The following is a 27,272-nucleotide window of genomic DNA, read 5'->3' on the forward strand; positions in this document are numbered from 1 at the left end:
CACCTGCCAAACTTTGAGCAGCAAGCTATTCTACTGTTTATGGCTGGGAATGAGTGCTGCAACAAACACCGACGATGCTCTGAGCCCTCGAATAGGCCAAAATGAAGAGAGGAAGCCCTGGCTTTAAAACACTCCTTTCCTCCGCCCCCTCCCTTTTGTCTCAGACACCAAAACAAACGAGCTGATACACGTGTCCCTATGACTCTTGTTTACTATCAAGACTGCGCTGCGCGCTCACCTCTGGGATATGTAGTTCATCTAGCTCCTCCCGCCGGTTATTTCGTCAGCTAAGGAGCAAGGTTGAGACTACTCACCCACAATCCACTTCGATAGCAAAGTTTGGCTCCAGTCCCCAGAGTCTCGGCAGCAATCCAATCCAAAGCGCGTTCTGTGGTGATTGACAAGTCAGCTTCTCCAGTAAACACAAGAGAAAAGTCAATACATACCCGCCCACCGAGACGGACCACGGCACCGCCCAATGGGAGAGCGGGACCTTAGAATGGCAGTTCTTCCGACCAATGACTGATGAGAAAGGTGAACGAAGGCTCAGCCCCCCGGGGGCTTTAGGGGAGGGGGAAGACGAAGCTTGAAAGACTTGGTAATGGCGACGGGTTTGGTAAGTAGGAAAGTTTCGGCTGAGGAGTAAACGCGGGGGTGGGAGTCGCGGCGCGCACCAGGGGAGCGGGCGGCCGTCGGGGGACGCGCAGGCAAGCCGCCGGCGACGCTGTCGCGACGGGCGGCCGGCGTCCTGACGGTGTGTGGTCGCTGGCTTTCGGAGGGGTGGGGGCGGGTAAGGGAGGGGCTGGAGGGCCGGGCCGCGGCCCCTCGACCCTCTGGCCGCCCGGCACTGGACTCCCCGCGGCGAGCTCCCCGGGGCTGCGCGGCCGCGGCGCCCCGGAGCCCTCGGGAAGCGGGGGGGAGGCTCGGCGGTGCCCGGGGCTCTGCCGCGCTCGCGGTGGGGGCCGGCGGGGAAGGGGCCGGGGCAGGGGAGGGGCCTGGCGTCCGGGAGGGCCCCGGAAAGTTTGACGCGCCACTCCCGGCCGCGGGGCCGAGGGGCGGCTGCCGGCCGCGAGCCCGGGCTGGCCGGGGGCTCCGGCGGCCCGAAGCTGCCTGTGGGGCCCGGGCCGGGCGGGGGAGCTCGCGCAGCCGTCGGGCCCGGGGCTCATTGTTACGCAGTTCGAATGAATGGGCTGCGAGGCGCCTGCGCGGTGGGGCTGCGCCCGGGGAAAAACAAGCCTGGCGTCCAGGCTGCGGTCACATGATGGGGGGAGGGGAGGAAGCGATGAATGGCGAAAGAGGTGGGGGTGGACTTGGCCGGCCCCGGGAGGCGCTGCTCGGCCTGACCGGGCGCCGGGGCCCGCGGGGCGAGGCCTGGCTCCTCCCTCCGCAGGCAGATTTAAACAAAACAAAAAGGAGTTGGGGCGAAGCCGGGTTCTGCGGCCTCGCCGGAGCTCCCCGCGCACAGCGCTCGCGTTCACTCGCGGGCCCTTCGCGGGACGCGGTGGCGGCGCTGGCAGCGGGGCGGGACGCGCTCGTCCGCACGCTGTGCCTGCTGCTGGCACTCAGGAGGGCCTTAGGGAGCGTCACCTCGGGAGGGGGCTTCAGGAGTTAAGAGTTAGGACGGCTTTACGAATACAGTGGAGATCCAGAGCAGTCTGTGTCGGTTCCTGGGTTCCGTCTCTCCCTTTAATCCTCAACTTTGTCAAACTAAGAGTATTGGTGGATATCGAGTTACAGTCTAAAGAAACTTAGTTTTTGCGCCACTTTGGGTTTTTGAAGAAGAAATGGTTATTTAAACATGACTGCAACTCGGTTAGTAAATTTCAGAATCTTTTTTAGAATTTCATTTTATAGCTCTCAGCTTACTTTTATAAATCCAATTGCCTCCTCCTGGGAAAGCCCTTTCTTTGTTCATTTCCCTGAGTTAAATAAAAGGATGTCGTCTCAGTTTTTTCTTTTTCCCTGTCATTTCTCAGTTGTACTTTGCCGAGAGTGTGTTCCTCTGTTAAACACTATACCATCAAATCGCCTCCACTGTAGTTTTGATTCTTTCCCTCCCAGTGTCCAGTGATGCCGGCATCTGGCATGAACTTGGGACACTGGGCCTGGAGGCTCTTTGTGTGTTCTGCAGTCTGGACATAAGGACTTCAGTACTCTTTCACATATCTTAAGTTATCCCTACCTATTATTAAGACAAGGGCAGGAATTTTATGTCTTTTAAGTTTCACACTATGTACGAAGAAGGGGAAAAGATCATAAAAATTAAAAAACAAATACCTATACATCACATAATTAAGGAAATTTGAAACATTTTAATTATAACTGCCTAAAATCAGTAATTAATTAGGTACTTTAATGTTTCAATCTGCATTTACTTTATACTCAATCATAATTTCTATTCCATTTTCATTATGGAAATTTTTTCTCAGCCATCCTTGTTCTGTAATCCTAGCACGTGGGAGGTACAAGTAGGAGAATGGATTAGGACCTCCAGTATTGTGAGTTCCAGACCAGCCTGGGCTAGGAAAGACTCTTTTTTAAAGACCAAACAAAAGGAGAAAAAAAAAATAACAGTGTTTTTCTCTAATATGCTTACTTCATTTTTTTTTTTTTTTTTTAAGGCAAATGGCATGGTCTTAATTGAATAAACTACCTGTCCTGAAGACTCTGAGGTCTGTAATCGAGGCTGGCCTTGAATTCATGGCGATCCTTCATCATTAGCTACCGCTGAGATTTAAAGCCATTAGAGCTACTATAAAATGCTGCTTTTAAAAAAAAAAAAATAAGACAGGTTATCACTGTGTAGCCCGAGGTGGCTTGTAATTCACTGTATCGACCAGGATGGACTGAAATTCACAGTGCTCTTCCTGCCTCTGCCTCCTGAGTGCCAAGGTTAAGTTTGTCACAAAAAAAAACCCCAAAGTTTTCATAGGTTGTTGTAATAATATGAAAATGTTTAGGATTATAATTAAGTTTAGGAAAATAGTTTCTTTAAAAATTTTAGATGATTTCAAGTTTTTCATAAAATGACTTCAAGATTGATTTGTTTTGTGTGTGTGGATGCTTTGTCCCTGTGCCACATGCATGCAGTACCCAAGGAGGCCAGAAGAGGTAGTTGAAGTACCAGACTGGGACAGGGGCTAAGAGACCACGGTGAGCTGATGGTGGGTGCTGGGAATCAAACCTAGAGCCTTTGAAAGAGTAATTGGCCGTCTGTCTTTTGAGCTTCCAGAATGACTTGCCTTAAATATTATTTGAATTGACATTTCTGTTCATGGACAGTTTTATGTGGTCTGTATTAGTATTTCATGTTGACTGAGCATGGAAATAATTTACTTTGATGTGATTTGTGATGTTCAGCAAAGAAAATGTGAGATGTTCTTTTTATACCTATAACAGTTTTTAAGAGTGGATAGGTTTTAGTTTTATTGACAATTAAGGAAATAGGTGTCAGTGGTTAAACTGTTGCAGGAGCAGAAAGGTGGAGCTAAGCAGTAAGTGGTAAGCTACAGTGGTAGAGTTTACCAAAACCCTCTGTGTGGCTTCTTGTTTTCATTTGTGAGCTCAGTGGCAAGCTAGAGTGGTAGAAACATTGTCAAGAAGTGACATTTAAATATGTGAAGGTGTTCAAAAGGACTGCAGAAAAGCCTTCTGATTACTTTTGGTATGGAAAGTTGAATTTAATATTTGTTAGTTTTAGTACCTTTTTTGTAGCTTATAATTATGTAATTCATTTTAAATGTTTCCATTCCTCTTGTCAGGAATCTATTAATGGTACATTGCCTTGTCTTTACCTCCTCTTTCATAACAATTTGAACAAATAGTCTAGATGGAAGTCTTGAGTATTGAGGGGGGGAGTAGAGAGAGAGAGGGCTTTTCACAGTTAGTTAGGATCACTGAAGAGAAAGGTGGGAATCTACAAATACTGGTTGTTTTTGTTTTTAGAGACAGGGTTCCTTAGCCCTGGTAGTGCTGGTAGACTCTGTACACAGGTGGCCTCAAACGCAGAGGTCTACCTGCCTCTGCTTTCTGAGTGCTGGGACTAAAAAGGCATGTGCAGCCACCACCGCTTAGCAGAGAAACTGCTGCAAGGTAGAGCCTAACACATTTTGAGCTAATTTCTTTATTCTTTTTTTTCTTTTTAGAAAGAAAACAGTCCCATTCAGTGTTCAGAGTCCTGCTTTCCTCATCCATAATGTTCACACAGCTGTTTTGAGTAACTAAAATGGGAGGAAGTATGTGGCAGTGCTCTGTAGGGAGGGGGGAAGGTAGGCATTTAAAAACCCAGTTTCTTAGTTGTTATTTTCCTCATAAGAGGTAATAAATACTTCTGAAAGTTTATAACGACATTGCATTTTTGGATTTTGAACATGACATTTAAAGTACAACTAGAGAATTGAACCTTTGAAAATTGTTGATTAATGAAGAATATGACACGTGCATATTTAATGTAAATACAAGGCAAGTCCTGTTGCAAGTTCTAATAGCGCAGTGGTGTATGTAGTGTGAATGAACAATAGGGTTAGCTCACCAAGAGGTGTTTGAGAACAGAGCTTGTTTATCAGAATACCATCTAATTGCGGTCATGTATGTGGGATTGTTTTTGAGGAAAGGCTGAAATGGTGTGCCTTTATATTTGCAGAGCAAATATATTTCCCCAGCATGGATTGTAAGAAGACACAGACCAACAGTTTGTATTTGCATATGATTTGTGTGTGTGTGGGGGGGGGGGGGTTCATGAACTTTATTCTTACACTGGCCCTGTGAGATAAGTAGCACTGTGAGTTTGAAGATAAATTACTGGATCCCTGTTATGCAAACAAAAGAGTAAAACATGACCCTTTGACCTTCAAGTTTAGGCTTTCTTTTTCTGTATAAGAAATAATGACCTTAAAAATCCAAACATAGGAAAAAAAAAAAAACCCAAAACATATAAAAATCCTTTACTGTAGCAAAATCTAAGCCAAAACCCAGACTTCACCATAAATAGTGGGAAGTGCAACAGTAAATATTCACCTGGCCTGTTAGTTGTAGGTAGTTCTGCTTTAAGTTAAAATTAGGGTTTCCTCCCATGATCCTGTTGTGATGAAATTGTGATAGGGCAAGTGCTGAGGTTCTGAGTGATAGAAATTCTAAGAAGTTAGTGTACTTACATGATGAATGGCTGGCACTGCCGAACTGCGATTGGGAGAAGGTAAGACCTAGCTGGCAAGAAGACAAAACCAAAGCCCTTTGCAGGGGGAGAGAGACAAGACATCTACAGTCATGATTCTGTGGACTCAGAGCAGCACTGCTAAGACGCAGAGGCTGACTGAAAGTGATGGTGAAGTGGGGGTGTTAGAGGTGCAGCTGTAGTTGAAGTCTAGCTCCCAGTGTTTGGAACATAGTACAGATGTTCAGAAGGGTTTGAAGTTATGAAGAGAGATTAAATTATCTTCTGTAAGCTCTTCAGTACATCTCTATGCGATGAGTTAAAGTCTGTCATCTAAACTTCGTGTTAGCAGGTTCAGAGAACTTGGAAAGAGTAATTGGTTCCTGTCTGCCTTAGGAGTTACTAAATAAGGAATCTGCATTGTTACTGCTTGTCACCTTTTACCAGACCTTGCAAAGGAATCTGGAAGCAGTTGGCTTATGCAGAAATTGAGAATGAGTGCACTTTAAAAAAAAATAACCCTGCATGTGTTACAGACTTGGTTCAGATAGTGTTTAGATTTGATTTGTACAGATTGAAAGACCCTGTTTGCAGTTTCACTCATGTCAGATTTCAAGTCCACAAATCATCAGTGGTTCCCTGTTAAATTGTTGCAGCTAATACAATACCTTCTGTAATTCTCATTAGACCTTTTATGATTAAAAAGGAATGTGGTGGTCTTGTGCTGAGGACTGAGCCCTAGTCAGGCATGATAGGCAGGTGGTCTATCATTGAGCCACATTTCCCAGCTTGTTAACAATCGTCTTTTTAATCCCAGCAGTTCTTAACCCACACTTGGGGTTTGTAAAACAGAAAAAAAAAAAACAGTAAAGATGTAGGTACAAACAAATAATTTCTCAGGAGATGGGACTTGGGCATCATTTGTTTTTAGCATACATGTGCTTCTTTGTGCTACCGAACTGAGAGAGAATCACTGATTAAGGTATACTTCCTCAGTGTTTCAAGGCCTGGATCAAGAGAGGTACAGAAAACAAGATTTAATACTTGAGAAGTCATATTTATGGGAAATTATCATATCCCAACTGTATGCTAGGCCTGATGAATTAGAATGTTGTAGTAATTAGGAGGAAAAACGTTCTTAGAATACTTGAGACTTTTAGATAAATCCTTCAGTACCTAAAGTTGCAGCCCTAAATCATGATACAGGCTATATCAATGTTGCAAGATCTATGGATGGCTTGTCAGATTTTCCGGGAAGAAACCGCCCAAACTAGTTAGCTATGTGGTTATCTACTGCTGAGTGCTCTCAGGGTCTCGTTTATTTAGGACATTAACAACCCCCACAACAAGTTTCTGTTGCTGCACAATCTTGGGCTTAACATTTTAAAACTTTTCTCATTCATCTTTAACAACTAACAGAAAGCATGATTTTGACAGTGACTTAGCCACAAGTTTAGTCACTTGGCTCTAAAGTGAAATAATCAAACTGGAACCGGAAGCCATATTTTCTTCTATCTAAGCATCCCTCTATCACACCGTAACATGCCCTGCAATTGATATTGAGTAAGCCTCTGAAGCAGTGCCCAGGGCCGGGGTCACTTACTTTAACATTGATTTCTATCATGTGCGCGGATACCAAGGGTTCTGGGGGGAGGGTCACAGGACAATTTCTTGGGGTTGGTTGTCTCCTTCCCTTGTGCCTTTCAAGAATCAAACAGTTTTATAGATTGTTGAATAATCAGGATTTGTTAAGTATTTCTTAGAATTTAAAAACCATGAAATTTGGGGTAGAGCCCGAGAAGTCAGGAAGTCTTCCAGCACTGCCACTCATGTTAGTGTGATATGTGCTAATGTAGTTGTTGCCATGACAAGAGTGTGACAGACAGTCATATTACCACTTTGCTGAGATGTGCAGTGTTAGTGTGGACTGCCCTCTCCCTTGGGATAACTTGGCCAAGGCTTTCAGAAAGAATCGTTAAAAAGGAAGTTAGCTGAGAATTAAAGCTGAAATCTTTATCTCCAATGTGATTCAAAAATTTAAAATGAGTCTTTCTGGGAAAGTAACAGTCAACTTGGAATCAATATATTGGAAGTATGATATAGCCATTGTGAGATTCAGAAATTCAGATGTTCATGGAGAATATAATTTTAAGTGTTTTAAAATTGCTTACTTTCAGAATATGAGTAAGCAAAGTATTGAAAAGTTGTTTTGTTTTTAAAAGGGGTGTACTGGTTGGCCTGAATTTGCTGTGTAGACCATACTGACCTTGAACTCAGAAATCTGCCTGCCCTTGCTCGCTGAGTTCTGGAATTAAAGGAGTGCCACCACCCCTCCCACCCGCATATGTCCTTTAGTCTTTTTACTTACGGAAAATTGGTTGAGTTCAATTTTTTTTTTTTTTTTTTTTTTACACATCTGAAACATGGATTGCTAGGCTTAGTATTTGCATCTGAGAAGAGTTACTAGTTCAGAAAAATGAAAGCATGTATAATTCTGTTACTGTTAAGGAGAAAGATTCTGAATTAACTGTTAATCCTTTGAGCACACAGTTGTGGAGTTGTGGAGGAGTTGAGCAAAGTAAAACGACATTGTACAGTTAAATTGAAATGCAGCGTAGTGCTGTCTCTGACTGACTTTACACTGTCCAAATCACATGACCCTGTCTTTCTTTCATTTCAAGTCGGAACACCATAACATGGTGTGGGAAGTGAAGACAAATCAGATGCCTAATGCAGTACAGAAACTCCTGCTGGTGATGGACAAGAGAGCTTCAGGAATGAATGACTCATTGGAGTTGCTGCAGTGTAATGAGAATTTGCCATCCTCCCCAGGATACAACTCCTGTGATGAGCACATGGAGCTAGGTAAACAAAATGAAGAGTTGTTTAAGAATTTCACTAAGATTCAGATTAATTACCATATCTAATCAGCTTCTCTGCCTGCCTTGTCTACGTAAAAATGTATGTGAAGAGCTTGTGTAATAGGAATTTTTAACATTTTCTTCACTCTACTTTTCTCTGTGGTGTGTGTGTGTGTTAGTGTTGATGAGGGTGTGGTGTGGTGTGTGCATACATACATGTACATACACTGGCCCATATGTATGTGCTGTGAAGGCCAAGGGTTTGTATGAATCTCTTTCTCTGTCACTTTCCACCTTACTTTTTGTTTACTCAGTGAATTTAAGAGCTTACCAGTTCAGTTAGGCTGGCTAGCCTGCAGCCTCTTCTCTCCCCACCCCACCCCACCCCACCCCCATCCCCCAATGCTCTTATCTCACTGCTCCTGATCCTTCAGTTACAGGCAGGTCCTGTCCTGCTGTCTAGCTTTTGTGTGGATGGTAAAGCTCCAGACTTGGGTCCTTAGGCTGTGCAAGGGGTCCAGTGAGCCATCCCCCATAGCCTCATGGAAGAGGCGGTCCCTCCTTTTAAAATACAACTGAAAACAGTGTGAGCTACCTAGGCACTTACAGAAATTGAAGAATTTTTGGAGTCATAGTTTTATTTTTGTTCAAAGATCGGACTATTAACATACCTTGTTTTGAAAACCTCTGCCATCTAAGTTTACATCTTATTAGTTAGCTCGCCATATATGTTGGTTTGTTGGTCTGATATGGAAATGAAATTTGAAGACAGATATGTATAGTGATTATTCTTGGTGAGGTACTCCAGAGAGATGTTTGTAGAGTGTTTAGTTGTACCAAGTAATGGTTTTACATTGTATTGTTTGTAGACTGCTGTTAGAGTTACTGAGTGCCTTTGGCTTCCTGTAATATGTAGTTGCCTTGAGTGTTTATAGAAACTGTGGCACATGAACCTCAGCTTTACAGATGTGATGTTATGTCATGCTGGAATTTGGAGGACCTAACAGTCTTAAGGACTTACTATATAACTTCAAATGCCATGTTTTCTGGATCCTAATACTTTTTGAGTTGTGGTTACTATTGAGCAGGGAGCATCACTTTGGCAGTGGTTGGTTGTCCATCGTTATTTCACATGTCTAGAGGAAATCAAGTCAAGGAACTTTGACTCACCTATCTGTACCTTCATTTAAAAAGTAGTTAATTTTCTGAATCTGAAAAACAGAAATAAACTTTTCATGATAAAGAAATGGTACATATGAAGGCAGGGTTATTAGCAGTGAAGTAAGGGAAATAGTTAGAGCAGCCTGAAGAATGGTAGTTGATCACCTCCTTTTTTCAATGAATTAGATACTTTGTAGTCAGTTAAGAATGAATGGATAACCTGAGTTATTACTTTTAACAAAGATACTTTAGTTTTATAGGTCTGTTCTGGAATAGTTGCCTGCATATAGACTTTTATGAGGATACTTAGTTGAATAGGAGAGGTTTCCGTGTTTTTGCGGGTCTTTTGTTTTTTCTATTGTGGTATTGGCCACTTTTTTTTTTTTTTTATCAATTGTCATGTGGAAAGAAAACATTGCAGACTGATGTTATTAAAAACAAATAGTAGACTAGCTGGGTGTGGTGGTACTCCAGCCTAATTTAATCTCAGCACTTGGGGAGGCAGAGATAGGTAGATCTCTGAGTTCAAGGCCAGCCTGGTCTACAAAGCAAGTCCAGGACTGCCAAGTCTACACAGAGAAACCATGTCTCAAAACACAAAACAAATATGGTAATGTGGTAAAGTATGGTCTCTACTTCATAGCATAAAGCAGAATAACTAGTGTTCACAGAGGGATAGTACAGAACATTAAGATACAGTTGAAAAGATTATTTAAGATTAGAGTCTACTTTTTCAGTAGAGGATACAAAGGAGGTGATGACACACTGTAAAGAAATATACTCTTAGGCCAATTTTCTTTCGTTAGTGACATTTGCAAGTTAAGTTTAAAAGTTTTTCTGTTTTTTATTTTATTTCTCGTGTATGGGGTATTTTGCCTTAATAGATGCTTGTGAACCACATTAGTTCCTGGTGCCTACAGAAGCCAGAAGAGGATAAATCCGTTGAGACTGGAATACAGACAGTTCTCACTTCTATGTGGGTGCTTGGAATTGAATTGGTCCCTCTGTAAGAGCAGCCAGTTCTCTTAACTGCTGAGCCATCTTAGTCCCTAGAAGAGTTTATCTTCACTTGTATATTTAAGGGGCCCTGCAGATCTCTAGAGGGCATGTGTATGTGTGAGGTTTTTTTGTTTTTTGACGGGATTTCTGTTGTTTTTGTTTGTTTGGGTTTTTTGATGGTGGTGGTGGCGGTGTTTGTTGTTGTTTTGTTTTGTTTTTTTTGGGACAGGGTCTCTATTATGTAAGCTCTGGCTGTCCTGGAACTCAGAGATCGACCTGCCTCTGCCTCTTGAGTGATGGGATTAAAGGAATTCATTACCATATCTGACTATTGCTTGTTTATTAAAAAGCCCACGAGATTCCTCCCTCCCGAACATATACCACCTATATCTTTTTTAAAGAATTTCATAACTTGGGATGGCTTCTTAGTGTCTTCCTTTGAAGAACTAGGTTCTGTGATCAACCTTTGGGGATAATGCTCTCTTTTGATCTAGGGTCTCACTGTGTTGCTCAGACTGGCATTGAACTTAATCATAATCTTTCTGTGTCAGCTTTCTAGATGTTGGTTTGTAGGCTTGCACCAACAGGTCCAGCTCAATAAAAAACTGAAAAAGAATTTATGGAATCTAGTTGTTTTGAGTTAGGGTCTTGCTGTATAGCTCACATTGGGTACAAACCTCCTGAGTTGGGTTTTAAGCATGTATCAGCATACCCAACTCACAAAGATTAACCTAGGTGTTAAGTAGCACCACCTAAAACTTGATAGTGTGCTTTCTGCTCTCATCTTTAGGAGTTGGTTTCAGTATTGCAGTTACTTGATTAACAGGTCAATAAAACTTATAAATAACTATACACGTTAAATGCCCCTTTCTTCCTATATTACTCTGTTAATGTAGAAATATATCACTGGTATATTTCCAGATCATTCCCAGATGAGGTACAGAAAACAAGCTGACCCTTGTTTTTTCAGGCTCTGTATTATTCCTTATAATAATATTAAAAAAAATAATCTTTGTGCTTGTTTCTAGATGACCTTCCTGAACTTCAGGCTGTTCAAAGTGATCCTACCCAATCTGCCATATACCAGCTAAGTTCAGATGTATCTCATCAAGAATACCCAAGACCATCCTGGAGCCAGAATACCTCAGACATACCAGAAAATACTCACCGTGAAGATGAGGTGGACTGGCTAACAGAATTAGCAAATATTGCCACTAGTCCACAAAGTCCACTTATGCAGTGCTCCTTTTATAACAGGTAGGAACATGATTATGCTTTCACTGCACACTTGTATCATTAGGTCTGCAAGATAGCTCAGGGAGTAGAGGACCTTGCCACCAAGCCCGAAGGAGCAAACCTGCAGGCTGTCCTGTGGTTCCATGCGTGCCATAGTGCCTGTGCTCACACACAAACAGAAAGGATATTTAACCTTAATTTCTAAAGCTGTTGGTTGAAAATCTCCGCATTTTACAGTAATGATATTACCTATTGAATGGATGGTTAATTTAATATTTAAAGTCAGCAGAATTAACATTATAATGAACAAAGATTATTTTGTTGTTTTGAGAATCAGCTAACAATGCTATGAGAACAAATGGCATAAAAGTATGTGTTTAAAAATAAAAAAAAATAGTTTAAGGAATACATTTTTATGATTCTTTTTACTTTTAGAAATACGTTTTTTAAAGAACCATAGTTATAATAAACACTATTTTAAACATCAGTTGTACATTTGATTGTGTTCTATGTTTTTCCATGATATATGTAACCTTGTTTATCTTTGCTAATACTCAGGTTTGCTAATCTTATAGTAGGGGCTGGAGATGTGGCTCAGTGGTTAAGAGCACTTGCGTTTGTAGAGGACCCAGGTTTGATTCCCAGCACTCACATAGTAGTTTACATCCTACCTTCTGTTAATTCCAGTTCCAGGGGATCTGATGCCTCTTCTGATCTCATTGGGTGCCAGGCATGTGCATGTTGCATAGACAGGCATGTAAGCAAAACACTTATATACATAATGGAAATAAATCTAAAAATAAAATAAATTAAAAAAAAGAAAACCTTAAAGTAGACTCTCAGTAATAAAAACCATTTCAATAAATTAAATAAAATTAAAACCACTTCATATATCTAAACCAACATTTAAGAAAATGGGTGGATCTACAGTGAAACTGGAAAATCCCAGCTGATACTCCTAGAGAGATCTTAGTAGGCATCATCTTAGTAAATATGATGGCTTGGAGACGTGCCCCATTTTCACTCTGTTGGAAGAAGTGAATTAGAATATGCTAGGTAAGTAGGAAGAACTCTGAACTTTGGTATTGATTGGTCTCAAGTTTTATAATACGTGGCTTCAGCATTCTCTAAGTATGAAAGCGTAGTTGTCTTGCATTCTGTTATGGTTTGCTGCTTTTCTGTTTGCAGGATGTTGGTCTTGATAGAGCAATGTAGTTCACTTAAATTCTCTATAAATTTCCATAGGAAAGGATTTTTTTTTTTTCTCAGAGTATCACATACTTTGTATTCCTACTTTTCAAGTAATTGGTTTAACCTAGGGCATGCTAGGAAAGAACTTCACTAATAATAAGCAGCATCCTAGCTCATTTATTAAAATCAGACATTTTAAAAAAACAAACCCTTATTTAAGTATTGCCCCTCCCTTTCTAACTAGAGTTAGAAGATGGCATGGTTCATGTTCACATTGAAGTTACAGTTTATAAAAGGACTGGAGCACAGCTCTGTAGGAGAGTGTTTACTGAGAATGTGTAGAATAAAAACCTGAGTTTTATCTGGAGTACTGCACAGAAAGGGTAGGGAGGAACTTGTGGGAAATGAGTAAACCTTCCTGAAGAAAATGAGTGCAAATAAAGATAGAAAAGTAAGGGCCTGTCTGCCTGTGGATGTACTTTTATCCTTGGAAGCATTTTCTGTGCTGTTCATCACAGGTGTGCTTGCTTCCCTGCTTTTCATTGTTCTTAGTGGCTGTTGGTGCAAGTATAAGCATGTTAGTTACTGAGGGTTGGGTTTCTGCAGTGTTCCTGTGGTACTAGCTATGAAGTAGGATCTTCGTGTGTTCCTGGGATCCCTATGTACTTGAAAGAGCACTGCTCAGCAGAGACGTTACCAAGGGAAAGAAGAAGGGGTGAAGATGGTCCTAGTGGAAACGTGACCAGACTGTCTGTATGTTTGTGTGCAGTTGCTTTTCAACAAGTGTGTATTAGAATACCAGAAATAGTGTCTCCTTACAAGGAGTTCTACAGGCTGCTCTCTACTAGTGTTTTTCCTCAAGGAGTTCATGTCTTCCCAGCGATGCATGGCTGGATAGTTTAGCATTGTTGTAGTTTGCTGAGTGTAAGAAATGGATGTGTATTTCCTTCCTGACAGTATGCACATTCGCCTGTATTGGGATAAAAGAGATGGGAATCAGGTGTAGTGGATATGCCTGCAATCCCTGACCTTGAGGTAGGGAAATCCTGAATTCCTTGCCAGTTTGAATAAATAAGTTCTAATAAAATGTGATGAATGTGATGATAAGAGAACTTTAGCATTTATTAGTAAGTTTGTATGTGAGAAGGGTTAATAACTTTAAGGGACAGCTTGTTGTAATGATATCTTGCAGTCTTTACTAGTGTTTTCCATAGTTGCTTCATGTGTATTGCTTCAACGGTATTGGCACTATGTTTTTATCAAAAGATATTCTTTAAGGACCTACACTGTAAAAGCTGCTGCTTTATTTTAGATCATCTCCTGTACACATCATAGCTACCAGCAAAAGTTTACATTCCTATGCACGCCCACCACCAGTGTCCTCTTCTTCAAAGAGCGGGCCAGCCTTCCCTCAGGACCACTGGAAGGAGGAGACACCAGTAAGACACGAAAGGGTGAGTTTGTTTATGACGTTAAACTTTTACAAAGTTTATAAAATGGTTGAAAAAATCACCTTCCCCCATCTAAGAAATTCTTTTGGAGAACATACAGATGGTCAAAAGAATATTTCATTGTTCATTAATTATATGCATTTAATTTTTGTGTTTCTATTTTTAAGAAAGTTACAAATGACAGTATTTAAAACCTCAAAAAACCTTTAATATTGAAAGCTTATTTTCCTCAAGCTTACAACTAAGTTATTTGAAAGTTTGAGTTAAAATAGGTATTAAAAGATCCTTAAGAATGAAAGAGAAGTTTCTGTTTCTCTTGTAGGCAAACAGTGAGTCGGAGTCGGGCATTTTCTGTATGTCCTCCCTGTCAGATGATGATGATCTGGGCTGGTGCAATTCCTGGCCATCGACGGTTTGGCACTGCTTTTTGAAAGGTAAAGAAATACTTCAGTGTTCTGCAGCTGCCTTGGGTAGCACACTAGTCGTGTTATCTGATACCTTCTTTCTAATTCAACTTTAGGCACACGACTGTGCTTCCATAAGGAAAGCAATAAGGAATGGCAAGATGTGGAAGACTTTGCTAGAGCCACAGGCTGTGATAATGAGGAAGAGATCCAAATGGGCACTCACAAGGTTCATTTAAAATCCTTCTAAAGAATTTCAAAAGGGTCAAACTTCAGGGTGTATGTATGGCAACCCTATACTTGCGTACCTGTTTAAATGGCACCGTGCGCTCTGGGTAGGGGGTATGAGCTCATGGCCTAGTAAGGTGGATGGGAAGGAGACTGGAGCACTTCCCAGCTATGCTTCTGAGATGAGTGGTCTGTTGCCTAGCAGCTTTATGCTTTAAATGGACTTGTTCTGGAAAACTAAACTGCCATTAAACACAAATAGGAAACCAATGAAACCTTAAGTTCTTATGTGTATTCTGAGTTAATTTCCTCTTTGGTTAATTGGGAGTTTGTTGTCCCTTTTTAAGTGACCCCAGCAAACTATCACTTTCAATATTGATTAATTAAAATAGTAGTGAAAAACAGTAGGATAAATATCTGTTGACACTTTTTACTTTTTACTCTTAAAACTTTTATTTTCTCCATCTCTAGTGCAGGCAAAGTGAATGAATGGACAAAACAATAAATAAATGTGAGAGTATAAAGTACCAATTGAAAAGTCCTTTTTGGAGCCTACTGTCTCCTGATAAATTTATTGAGAAAAAGTCTTAATTTGGCTCTCTTGAGTATAGTGTCTTCATCTTGATATTACTCTCCATTTAGTAAAGTGTTAGTCTGAGTTTGGCTTCCCCTACTTTATAAACATTGTCTTGTAGTTTGAAATCTCTGCAACATTTGCTATATTGAATTTCTTTTTTTTTCTTCTTGTTTAAAGTTTAATTTTATATACTGTATGTACAAACATTTTCTTTGTCCATTCATCTGTCCATGGATGTTGAGGTGTTTCCACATATTGGTTACTATAAATAGTGCTATGTGCAACATTCAAGTCAATATCACAATTGCTCAAAAATAGACCTATCATTTCTTCACCAATATGACTTCTGGATATTTCTACAAAATAATTAAATCAGGAGTGCATTAAATCTTCATTTGAATATTTTTGTTAGCCTCTTTCTCAATACCAACTTAAATCAATTCTAAAATACATTTTCTGCCTCTGCTCTTACTATGTGAATGACATAGGAGTCTCTCCTTTCTACAAATTGTCCTGGTTCCACAGAAAGGCTGAGCAACCTGACATAAATATTTTCTGAGATATTTCAGGGAGAGGGGTGTGAAACTTTCAGATGTTCTTGAACTCTCTTCACATATCTGTTAGCCTTTCCTTACATCATCTTGGTGTCTTTGGCCTGTCCCTCAAAAGGAGCTCCTTGTTAGGATGTGAGTACAAGGGCATTTCTGTCTGTTGTGCCCATTCTCTCTACATCAGCATGGTATGCACACTGCAGACTTGTGCTTTCTTCTCAGACCTGTACTTCGGTCTGCATAGTTCTCCACCTTCTGAAGGACCCCTTACCAAGGTGCCTGGAGCTCTTACTGCTGTATTGTAGTATCGGCATGTTTCCTTGTCCTGACTTTCCTCTACTTACTCACTTTCTTTTTCTTAACTTCCTGACAGTGTTTTACCGTAGTTTGTACAATGGCAACAGAGATACCCAACCTGTGAGCACTGCAGGTGGTATTTAAGTGTTCTTGCACTCACAGCCCAAGTGGCTAGAGTGCAAGCAGCATCCCAGGCATCTTGTTTGTGGAGAGCACTCTGGACTGCTTTTGCACTCTAGCAACTCCTTAAGAGACTGACTTTAATCATCTGGGTCTTGGCTTCCTGATCTGGAATGGGAACTCAGATTAAAACTTATGTAGCTTTAAGTAATAGAAGACTAACATTTTTTTTTAGGATTTGTGTACTTTATTTAATGTGCTTTGGTGTTTTGCCTGTATATATGTCTGTGTGAGAGTGTCAGATTCCTTGGAACTGGTATTACAGACAGTTGTGAGCTGCCATGTGAGTGTTGGGAATTGAACCCTGGTCGAGCAGCCAGTGCTCTTAGCCACGGAACCATCTCTCCAGCCCTAGAAGACGAATTTTGCCTATTTGCTAACATGTCCTTTACTTTTCCAACTAATGAGTAGTCATCAGTTTTTCACACACAGTTTAGTAATGACTTGGGGCTACATTTATCTCATTCTTTTTTAAGTTTCCACCTGTTCCTTTAGATACTCTTGATGACCACATTTAAAAGCATAAAGTTGTCTTTCATTATGTTCCCCTTCATCCCTTCATGTTCAGTTTACTATTTCCATAAGGCTTTTCAGCATTTTTTTTTTTCTCTCATTTCATTATTTTGTTCATCCACTAATATAAAGTTGGGTGCTGTAGCTGGCTGTGGTCATGTTTATTATTTTCCTTGGAGTGCAAGGTTAAGTATCATGTTCTGTTCATGTCTTTTACAAGCCCACCAACCTGGCATATACTACTCAGTAAATATCCATTGATTGTGAATTTCACTTGGTTCTTCTGTCATTAATTGTGTACGCAAGATGTACAGTGTGTATCTCACAACCTCAAGTAACTGGGACATGGGCTTGGCAAGATGGCCCAGAGTACTTGCTGTATTTGCAGAGCACCTGCACAACAGATCCTAGGGCTGGTACACATACACAGATACAAACAAATCTTTAAAAAGTTAAATATCAGAGACCCCCTCTGTTTCTTTTGTTTGTTTTTTTAGCAAATAATTGGAACTACTCAAAAAAGTCATTAAATACAACTATTCTTAGTCCAGGCATTTTCTTCTTTCTAAATTTAATCTGTCTTTTTCATCTCACTTCAAATGAATTCGAAAGTCCCCCTTAATCTATCTCAGAGTTAGTACCTTTGTTATTAAACTTCATAGTATTTACATTTGGGTTAAAATACATATTCAGTCTGCCGTATATCCTGTGGCCATTTATATGTGTGCATTTCTTTGCTACTGGGCTTCAAGGTACTTTTACTTTTTCCCAGTCAAGACATGTATTGGGAATTTCACTGTGTGTTGAATTGAATATTTCCAATCTGTGTACTTCATGCATATGCTTTCAGGGTTATGGTTCTGATGGTCTAAAGCTGTTATCCCATGAAGAGAGTGTGTCATTTGGTGAGTCTGTACTGAAGTTGACATTTGATCCTGGTACAGTAGAAGATGGCTTGCTTACTGTAGAGTGTAAGCTGGACCACCCTTTCTATGTTAAAAATAAAGGTAGGTCTTCAATTGAATGCATACAAACTTCACTGTTACTTTCATGTGTGTCCAGATCCCTTGGTACTGTATTTAACAGACGGTTTTGAGATGCCATTTGAACCTCAGATCTGTAGACCAGTCAGTGCTCTAAAATGCCGAGCCATCTTTAGCTCAACTTCTTTAAAGTTACACTTGTGATGTTTTGTGGCTTTGATTTAAAAAAAGAAAAGAAATTGTAAATTTATTTCAAACCAAATAAAATGACAATAGGAAATCTAATTTTATTCAGTAGTATCTAAGAACCTTAGCCATGATTAGATAAAATTTCCTTGTGTGTATGAGAAATTTCATTCATGTGGCATACTATAAAGTCTGAGCTAGGTATAATGTGGGGAGTGGGGTACTCAGTCACAGTTTTTTGTTTTTTTTTTTTGTTTTTTATTTACCAAGTAGGCTATGAAGCCAGAGTTTACAGCGTTATTACAGAAATACCATGTTAAGCATAATTTAGTAATTCATAGACTTTCATAGTTTATCACTTGTTTTGGTGCACGGATAGAAGTGGTGACTATCTGGTAGAGATTTATAAATAAGATACTGAGTTAAATTAGTCTTGGGGGCCTTTCACGTAGCTGAAACAGAATACTTAATCTAGTAATTGTTTTATTTCAAAATCAGAGACTTGACATGTTGGATTTAAGCAGTGCTTGTTCTTTCACATGTGTCTTCTAATTAGGCTGCTTTGTTCACTCCTCATTCTGTGTTGTCGAACTCCAGGTTGGTCGTCATTTTATCCAAGCCTGACTGTGGTGCAGCATGGCATTCCATGTTGTGAGATTCACATTGGTGACGTTTGTCTACCTCCTGGACACCCTGATGCCATTAATTTTGACGATTCAGGTGTTTTTGATACATTTAAAAGGTAAGAGTGTATTTCTTTTCTGTTTATTTTCTAGGGATTGCTGAATCACAACTGAACCTAAATTTTAAAGGTTTTAAGAATTTAAAAAGGGCTGGGAAAAGGGCTCAACAATTAGAAACGCTTGCTGTTCATGCGTGCCCATCCCCAGAACCGTTTAATTGCTAGTGTGTGTAGTGATTCCAACACTGGGACCAAAAGGGCAAGAGCCCTGAGAAACGGGTTAGCTAGTCAGTCTGGGAGCTCTAGGTCCAATTGAGAGATGACAGCTCACTGAATACAATAGAGAACAATTGAGAAGAGAGTCTTAGGCCCACTGAGCCATCTGGGTAGCTCAAGTAAATTCTGTAGATGAGTATAAAATTACCTAAATAACTTTGCAACCGAATTGTTCACAGCAGCAAACAGGCCTTATCAGTATTGCTAAATTGGATTTTATTAGGCAGACTCATGAGACACAAATGCACTCATGTTCATGTCCACAGTTTATTATGGCGAAAGGATAGAAAGCACAATCAGGAAAGGGAAAACCAAAAAGTCAGGCTTTTTTGGAGTCCTCACTCAGCATATCTTCAGCCTCCAGAAATAAATAATACAAACATGAAAAATGTTTTTGCCAGAGAAGTTTGTTAGATTGTCACGTGGTAGGATTTTTATTGAGAGCCTGGCCAAATAATATCTTTTCCTGGTATGTACCAAAATCCCAATTTTAAAATGACACCATGTGCTAATAGTTCAGGCCCAGTAAGTTACTCTTACAAGTTGTTGGGATGAAATGTAAGTTCTAGATGCCAGTCAGGACCAGTGCTGTGAATAAACTTTTGAAAGTATAGTAAATGGACGTATAATGTCTTTTTACACAAAACCCCACTGTTAAATTGTTGAAAACCTAAGAGTGATTCTCTGGGGCGACAAATACGGGATTAGCAGTAGTAGAATCCTTCTAGGTTGAGTTCTTATTTAATATAATAATTAAATTATAGTTAGTAGTTTCATGGTACACAACTTAGGTTCATTTTTAATACACTAGGTATGGCATGGTATAAAACTTCATTTTTTAAAGCAAAAAGGGAAACTTGACCAGCAAGTTTTCATTTCCCACCCTTAGTGTTCCTCCTGCTCAGTGGGTGTAGATTAGTTCTTCTAGAAGCCGTTGACCATTAGTGTCTTGTACTGTGCAGTGACTGTCATGGGATAGTAAGGCCTCCACTTTTGCATTAGTTAGTTTTTCCAAGGGCACATCACTAGTATGTGGAGGTGAGATTTGAACCCTGTTAAAATTGTATATCACCACATACTCTACAGTTAAAGTGCACTTTAAATACTTTTGGTATGCCTCTGCTCCTGGTTTGGGAGGGAAGTGGGTTGGTCAGTATGCAGTATGCTGTTTGCGTACTGGCAAGCCTTGGGCCTGCTAGAAGCATAAGCTCCAGAGCTGACTGCCTTCCTTCACATCCGGACTGTGCACTAGGCTAGCTGTGGAAGCTTAGGTAAAGTTAATTAACTCTTCCATAATGGTTTTTCTAATCCATGAAACAGTGATTTAGTGATTAATTTAGAAAGACTAAATGAGTAAATATATAGGACTTGAGTAATAAGCTCTGTGTTACTGTAGAGTTTGCCTTTAAGAGTAGTGATGAAGGGCTTAGTGGTTAAGAGGACTCAGTTTCTGTTCCAAGCACCCATATAGGGCAGCTCAGAGCTGTCTGTAATCCCAGCCCCAGCCCCTGGCCTCCACAGTCATCTGCATGTGTACATACCAAATGCATAGTTAACTCTAAACTAAATCTTTAAAAGAGTTAAACATGGAAGGTATTTGAATAATAGCATATACCAAGATTAAAGTTGGTTCCATGGTAAGAGCAGGTACTTAAAAAGAGGGTGAAGAAAGCACAACATTTAAGCTATCTACTGTCGGGTCAGTGTCCTGGATAGGCTACTGCGTTTATGGAACCCAACTTAATTTGTTGTATTCACAAAGAAAACATGACAGATTTCTGCCACTAGATGGTAGAGTTTTCAAATTTTAGTAACCAGCTTACCCTTGTCTCTTGGTATTTTAGATTATAATTACTTTCTAACTAGAGGTGACAGTCCCACACAGTGGCTAGATCTCATAGTTTTCTAGACTTCATTTGGTAGGGGCTTAAGATACCTTACAAAGCCTTACAGACATAGCAGCTCTAAGTATTGATTATATGACAGTTTTGGGCTTAGTAGTTTTCAAGACATTTATTTCTTGTAATACCTTTAGAAAAAAAGACAGTACAAGGCTGGTAATTGGTAGAAGTGTTTTTTACTGTTCGCAGTTAATGCTGTGGACCTGTTTTGTTCATTTGGCTTTTTGGTTTGTAGATTTTCTGGTCTCTGGTTTTACAATATTTTTACTTTGATGTTATACCAGAATTTCTGTTTTAGAGAAAGTTAATAGTAAAAAGTTTGTGTTGAGAAGAAAATACAGTCACAGTCGGCTGTGATCTACATTAGCTCTGATTTTCAGCTAATAGTTTAATGTGTGATTGCTTGGTTACTCTTGATATGGCCATTGGAATTATGAAGGTACTGGGCTGTGGGTGAGGAAAGTGGGCTCTGGTCTTTGGATGAATGATACTTTGTATCTCTGGCTGGTCTCTTTCTTATAGAAGGAGCCACTGGACTCCTGAATCCCAGACTTGTTGAAGGGCAGGACTGTGTGGATATTTGTTTTGGTGTTTCTGCAAATCAAACTTACATAAGGAACTGTAGCCTTTATTGATAAGTGTGGGTTAAGATACTCATTATACATAGGTGGACTTGTATATCTTCAAACTTTTCTATCTATACAAATTCTCAAATTGCTAGGTATTTCATGTTAGCAACATTTAATAGCCATTTTTGAAGTCAAGGTCTCATTTTAGCCCAGGTTGGCCATGATCCTACATTGTTGCTCAGGCTTGCCTCTATGTGGAGATCCAATCTGCCTGAGCTTCCTAAATGCTAGGAGTACTGAGCTGAATGGCTGCCCTTCTTTTCAGAGCTGTTAGCTTTCAGGCCTGGAATACAGCCCACTTTATTTTAGTTTCCTAAGTTGAAGACTTCTGGGCAAGAAATGAGATTGTCAAGTTTGTTAAAGTGATCTGGAAGCATAGAGAGGCATGTGTGGGATGGAGGAGTTAGCTGCTGTGAAGGACGTGTGCTGGTTATAGCTGCCTTTGTGGGGCTTAGAGGTTGGCTTTTAGGAAATGTTTTCAGTTGTACACAAGAGGTTTCTTGGTAAGCATTTGTGGCAGAAGCTGTTTAAAGTAGTGCTGGTGATGACACATCAGGTAAGAGGAAGTGGGATTTTCAGTCATGTTTTTAAAATTGTGCTTTAGTTACTTTATAATGTCAGTCTAATTTGTTTGTTACTTTTCTAGCTATGACTTCACACCCATGGACTCTTCTGCAGTTTATGTTTTGAGCAGTATGGCTCGTCAGCGTCGTGCATCTTTGTCTTGTGGAGGACCTGGTACTGGTCAAGAGTTCGCGGGAAATGAATTCAGTAAAAGCTGTGGTTCACCTGGATCATCACAGCTCTCTTCTAGTTCTTTGTATGCTAAAGCTGTCAAAAGCCACAGCTCAGGGACTGTGAGTGCCACTTCTCCTAATAAGTGCAAAAGACCAATGAATGCCTTCATGCTTTTTGCCAAAAAATACAGAGTTGAATATACTCAGATGTATCCAGGGAAAGATAACAGGTAAATAGCAATAACTACGATTACTGACTTGTCAGTGTAGTTCACAGTAACTGGTTCTGCAAAAATAAATTTCAGTAGCTTTTGTTGATGTCTTTCCATTTTCTTAGGTTGATTTAGATACATTGTGTTTTTATAATAGATTATACAGAGGGCAGTACCGAAAAGGTTCCCTTTGAAAATAAGTTAGGTGTAATTTGCCTGCTAGAGAACAAGATTCAACAACTCCTGGTGGTTTTGTTTTTAGAGAAGGCTAGTACTTCCTTGGGTCAGGTTTGGAGGGTTTCATAAGGAGCCATGTGTGGGGTATGTAACATGAACAGTTTATATAAGAAAGCAGTCAGATTTGTCCAAGCGTAGCCTTTGGAAGGTCAGTCCTCTGTGCTGCAGCCTTACTTATTTCACTGTCTGTTAGAGTTCAGTCTTGTACTTTGTAAGCTAAAAGTACCTTCTTGCAATCTTCCTATTTCCCTGAGAGTCAGAATTACTATTTCCTTTGTTTTTGCAATCATAAGTCAAAACATTTTAGAGGACTTAATTTTTTTAACTCAATTTTCAATTCAGTTTGTAACGTCTCAAAGAAAGTAGTTCTAAATATTACAGTTTAGAAAGAGGCTTTGCATCTCCAGTGCATCTGTAAGATTTGATGTGTTTGTACAGAATGGCCTTGTCCTAATATTTGATTATTTCTTCAGAATTAAAATGGAGGGTGGCCAGAGCTAAGTAGTGAGACCCTGTCGGGTTTTGTTTTTTGTTTTTTTTTTTTTTTTTTAACAAATTAATGTTGGCAATGGCTTCTGTCAAGAAGATAGACTAGTTTAGCGGAAATTATGCTTCAAAAATTCAAAAGCATTTTAACTTAGGCACGTTCCCCATCACTCCCTTTTTGTGGTGGCCATCTTGGAGACTTCCTGACAGATGCAGGATGTTTCTCTTTTCACGCCTATGTAGTACTTGTTTATTGAATGTCCTCTTATACCTAGGAGTAGTCTCGTGGTCTTGAACTGTGTTATAAAGACTTTCTAAATAGTTGGGTGCTGATAGGACTCTGGCTTTACTTTCATTTTGGAGGAAAGGACTCTGCCAAGAGTGGACATCTATCTCATTTTCTTTTTTTTTTTTTCTATTTTAGGATCTATTTATTAAAAGATATCTCCCATTAGTGTTATTACCATGTGACTGATATATTTGTGGTTCTAATGTGAAAGGATGTCAAATGGACCTTTTTCCAAACTCACTGAAAACAATTAATTTTGGTTTTGGATTTTGTTCTTCTTGTAGATAGGTAGATCTTTATTCCATGAATAAGGACTTCTCATGTCGTAGAGGAATGCACACTAAAATAAGTAGGTTAGAGCTCTTTAGCCAGTTGGCATAAACTTAAGTCTGGTTGGTAAATTAAGAGAGGAGGGAGTGCAGATGGTAGTCTCAGCACTGAGGACATCACACTGTCCATCTTGTTTCACTTAAGAGGAAACATCAAGCATCGTATCAACACCCTATTCTAAACACTTGAACTTTGGGAGACTGGGATGGGTACGTGCTTATTCCCTATGGCTTAAATGGCAAAAATGTCAACCATTACATGCTGTCTTTAACCAAAAGTCTAAATTAAGTTGAGTTTAAATAAAATACAGCACATTCAGTTGCTTTACTATATTGGATTTAACGAGACAAACACACTCAATACGTGCAAGTAATGGCTTCTGTGGTTACTATGCTCCTGAAGCATGAATGTCTACATCTTCTTAACCAGTCCGTACAGAGACTAGTTAACCCAGGATCCTCCTGTGTGGGTACCATGTAATGGCTAAAAGTTACTCATAGAAAAGTGATTTATTTCTCAATGGATATTCTGGATGAGATTACGTTAGTAGCTTTCCTCTCTGAATGACTGGGAAACTAGGAAAATTGTTCCAGATTTGTATAGTGATCTATCCTATCAGATTTAATGTTCTCTTACCTTTTAAATTTAATCTAGAGTCTCATGTGTTAAGTACAAACCCGACTTTTAAGTGTACTTAAAAAAAAAAAATCATTAGACATAAACTCTAAGGGAAAGACAGTCTTTCTCACTGGGCTTGCATTTTTGTGGGGGAAAGCTTTTAACATAATCATGATAGCTTGAGTAGCTATGCACACAAAATAAGTTTTTAATACAAGTTGAATGCCTTATCCTGTTGATACTGAACTTTGGAAAAATACTTTTTGGCCATTTTGGATGGAACAGTTGTAAATACTGGTACTATTACAAGATTCTCATAAGTTGACCATATGACAGGGTTTTGCTGAAATGACTGAGAACCTTGATCTTTCCCTTCTTTGCTTTTACATTCATGTTCGAAGTAGCAGCAGTTGGTAACACTATTTGAAAAGTTTACATATGTAAATATTCATTCTGCAGAGCCATTAGTGTGATCCTTGGTGACAGGTGGAAAAAAATGAAGAATGAGGAAAGGAGGATGTACACATTAGAAGCAAAGGCTTTGGCCGAAGAACAAAAGCGTTTAAATCCTGACTGCTGGAAAAGGAAAAGAACCAATTCAGTAAGTGTTAGCAATAAGTGTTAACGTGATACTCTGTCCCTGTGCCTGCGCTGGCATGCCAGACCCTTTAAAGATATCTCACCATTTTTTTTTACTTGAAGCCTAGTAATGTTGAGCACACACGAGTACAGCTGCCTTCCTGTCATCAGAAACCGCTTACTGTGGAGTCTGTCAAGCAGAGATCTCAAGTAGTCCTAAGTGCTGAGGTCCGGATGGCTTTAGAGCATTTCTAATATGGTTAAAACTGGACACCGTTAACTCATCACAGTAGAAAATCTAATTTCTGGTGGCTTGCCTCAGACACAGTAACAGAATGCAGACTTCTGCCATTGGCAGAAACTACTAGATTAAGAATCTGAAGAAATAGGAAAGGTGGAAGTAAATCTCACAGTGCTTTCTTGGTTGATAGACCCCATCATTCTAATTGTCCTTTGATTACCACAAAATGTATATAATAAAACAGAATGGCTTATGTTTTGTCGAAATAGGGGTGTTTTAATCTATTCCTAAATAACTATTAGTTTAAATGGCTCAGGGATTTAAAGTGTTGAACTATAATGTAGAAGTTTGTTTTGTGCTTACTTTGGGGGTGGGGTGTGTGTGAGTCAAGGTTTCATGTAGCCAGGCCTCAAACTTGCTTTTGAACGCAGGAATGACCTTCAACTTCTGATCCTCCTGCTTCCAGCCCTTTAATTTAGGGAATTCGGGCACTCAATACAACACTTGGGTTTTGTGTGTGTGTGCATATGTGGTTGTATGAGTGCAGCCATACATATTGAAGTCACAGGACAAGCTCAAGTGTCGGTCTTGCCTTCTGTTTATGTAGCTCTGGGGTTTGAACCCAAGGCTTTGTGCTTGGAAGGCAAGCTGTCTACGGAGTTAGATACCCATCCCTCACAAACTGTTGTTAGGGTCTGAAAATATATAAACTTCAAAGTTTAATTACACAGTTAATATATATTATTTTGTAAGCATTCACTGTTTTGTTTGCAGGGCTCTCAACAGCATTAAACCTGATGCTTGTGTCTGTAAGTCTGCATTCACACAAGTACCAACTCTGGACGGAAAAGCTTGGAAGACTTTGGTCTCACCATTTGTCCTACATTTGTGTGACCATAAGATGCTAAGAGCATTGAGTCTTGAAATGATTTAATGGGTGAGGATTTGCTTTCTCCATTAGAGCATTAAGTAAGCTACAACTATCAACATTGTAAACCAAATTGCCTTATTTTCCTTCCAAACTTCATATACGTCTATCAGGTAATATAGGCTTGAAAATTGATATCCTGTGGTGCTAAAGTACAGTAGAGAGATGTGTATACATGTTTTATTTTAAATTGTACGAAGGGGAATTTAAAAATATGTAACTGCTGTTTATACACCGGCTCCTTACTGCTTATTAATCTGTATTGTACCCACGATATCAGGAATGAAGCAGACGCTGGCCTTTCCATGAATAGCCACCACATGGCCCAGCATCTGTGCCAAACACAGTCGCTTCTAGTCTGGCCAGTGCCAAGAGACAACATAGCATGGCAGGTGGATGGTGTCATTGTCCCAGCTAAAAGAGCCACCTGCTTCAGGCACCACCGGCATGTGCTGAGTGGACGCACCAGGGGGCAGCCTGCCTCCACGGGTTCCATTGGGGGCCAAGCCCAGCCAAGGTGCAGTTGGTTAATAGCATTGGGACAGTCACTCTAATGGTGCTGTTGACTCTCTCCTCAGCCACACAGCTTACATCTGTGCCGTCATCGTCTCTATGGTGGGGGCAGACTTTGCACTTTACCTCCCTCCAGCTTCTGAGATAGAGCAAGGACTGCAGCAGGTGAACTGCTTTTGCTCTGAGCTACAATCATGGCTTCTCATGTTACTTACCAAGTGGTATTTTTGGTTAGGAATCACAGCTGTAAAGTTGATTTCAGTTCATTACACTTCTTAAACATGTTGCCCTCAATTTTGCACACTATATTCTTGTATATTATTTCAAATAAAATGAAAAAAAAATCTGTCTCTGATTTCTGATTGACTGAGTTTATGTGTAGTTATCCAAATAATCTGATCAGCAGATGGAAAATAAATTCTTGATAAAGCAGTTCTGGTGTTATAATTAGGTTTTTGGTGGGATTTTAGAAACTAAAGTATGTTAATCATGGTGTGAAGACAATAGAAAAATAAGGACATATATTAACATTTATAGAGAACCTTTGTAGGAAAAGAAAGTTTTATTTTTTAACTTTGTAACTTTATTAAAAATAAGCACTTGGGGCTTTGGGACAAAGTGTGAAGAAACCCTGGCTGCATTTA

General features: G+C 39.9%; 1 protein-coding gene across 3 annotated transcripts; it reads left to right on the top strand.

The window, feature by feature from the left end:
* Positions 1–574: 574 nt before the first annotated feature.
* On the top strand, positions 575–26,976 carry Hbp1 (HMG-box transcription factor 1). Of its 3 annotated transcripts, none has more exons than XM_055624621.1 (12): positions 592–616; positions 2,622–2,672; positions 7,834–8,017; positions 11,202–11,430; positions 13,913–14,054; positions 14,374–14,485; positions 14,572–14,684; positions 17,652–17,808; positions 18,568–18,712; positions 22,105–22,425; positions 24,827–24,968; positions 25,962–26,976. In XM_055624621.1, exons 3-12 carry the CDS (start codon positions 7,849–7,851, stop codon positions 25,977–25,979), a joined length of 1,548 nt encoding a protein of 515 aa, XP_055480596.1. In that variant the 5' UTR covers positions 592–616; positions 2,622–2,672; positions 7,834–7,848; the 3' UTR covers positions 25,980–26,976. The 3 variants fall into 3 exon arrangements, with proteins under 3 accessions (XP_055480588.1, XP_055480596.1, XP_055480604.1); XM_055624629.1 differs by lacking the exon at positions 592–616 and adding an exon at positions 4,146–4,268 and having other exon boundaries at positions 2,632–2,672; XM_055624613.1 differs by lacking the exon at positions 2,622–2,672 and having other exon boundaries at positions 575–616.
* The last annotated feature ends 296 nt before the right edge of the window (positions 26,977–27,272 follow it).

Source organism: Psammomys obesus, unplaced genomic scaffold (assembly GCF_907164565.1).
Source record: "Psammomys obesus unplaced genomic scaffold, mPsaObe1.curated_primary_1811, whole genome shotgun sequence".
In the NCBI taxonomy this organism is placed as follows: Eukaryota; Metazoa; Chordata; class Mammalia; order Rodentia; family Muridae; genus Psammomys; species Psammomys obesus.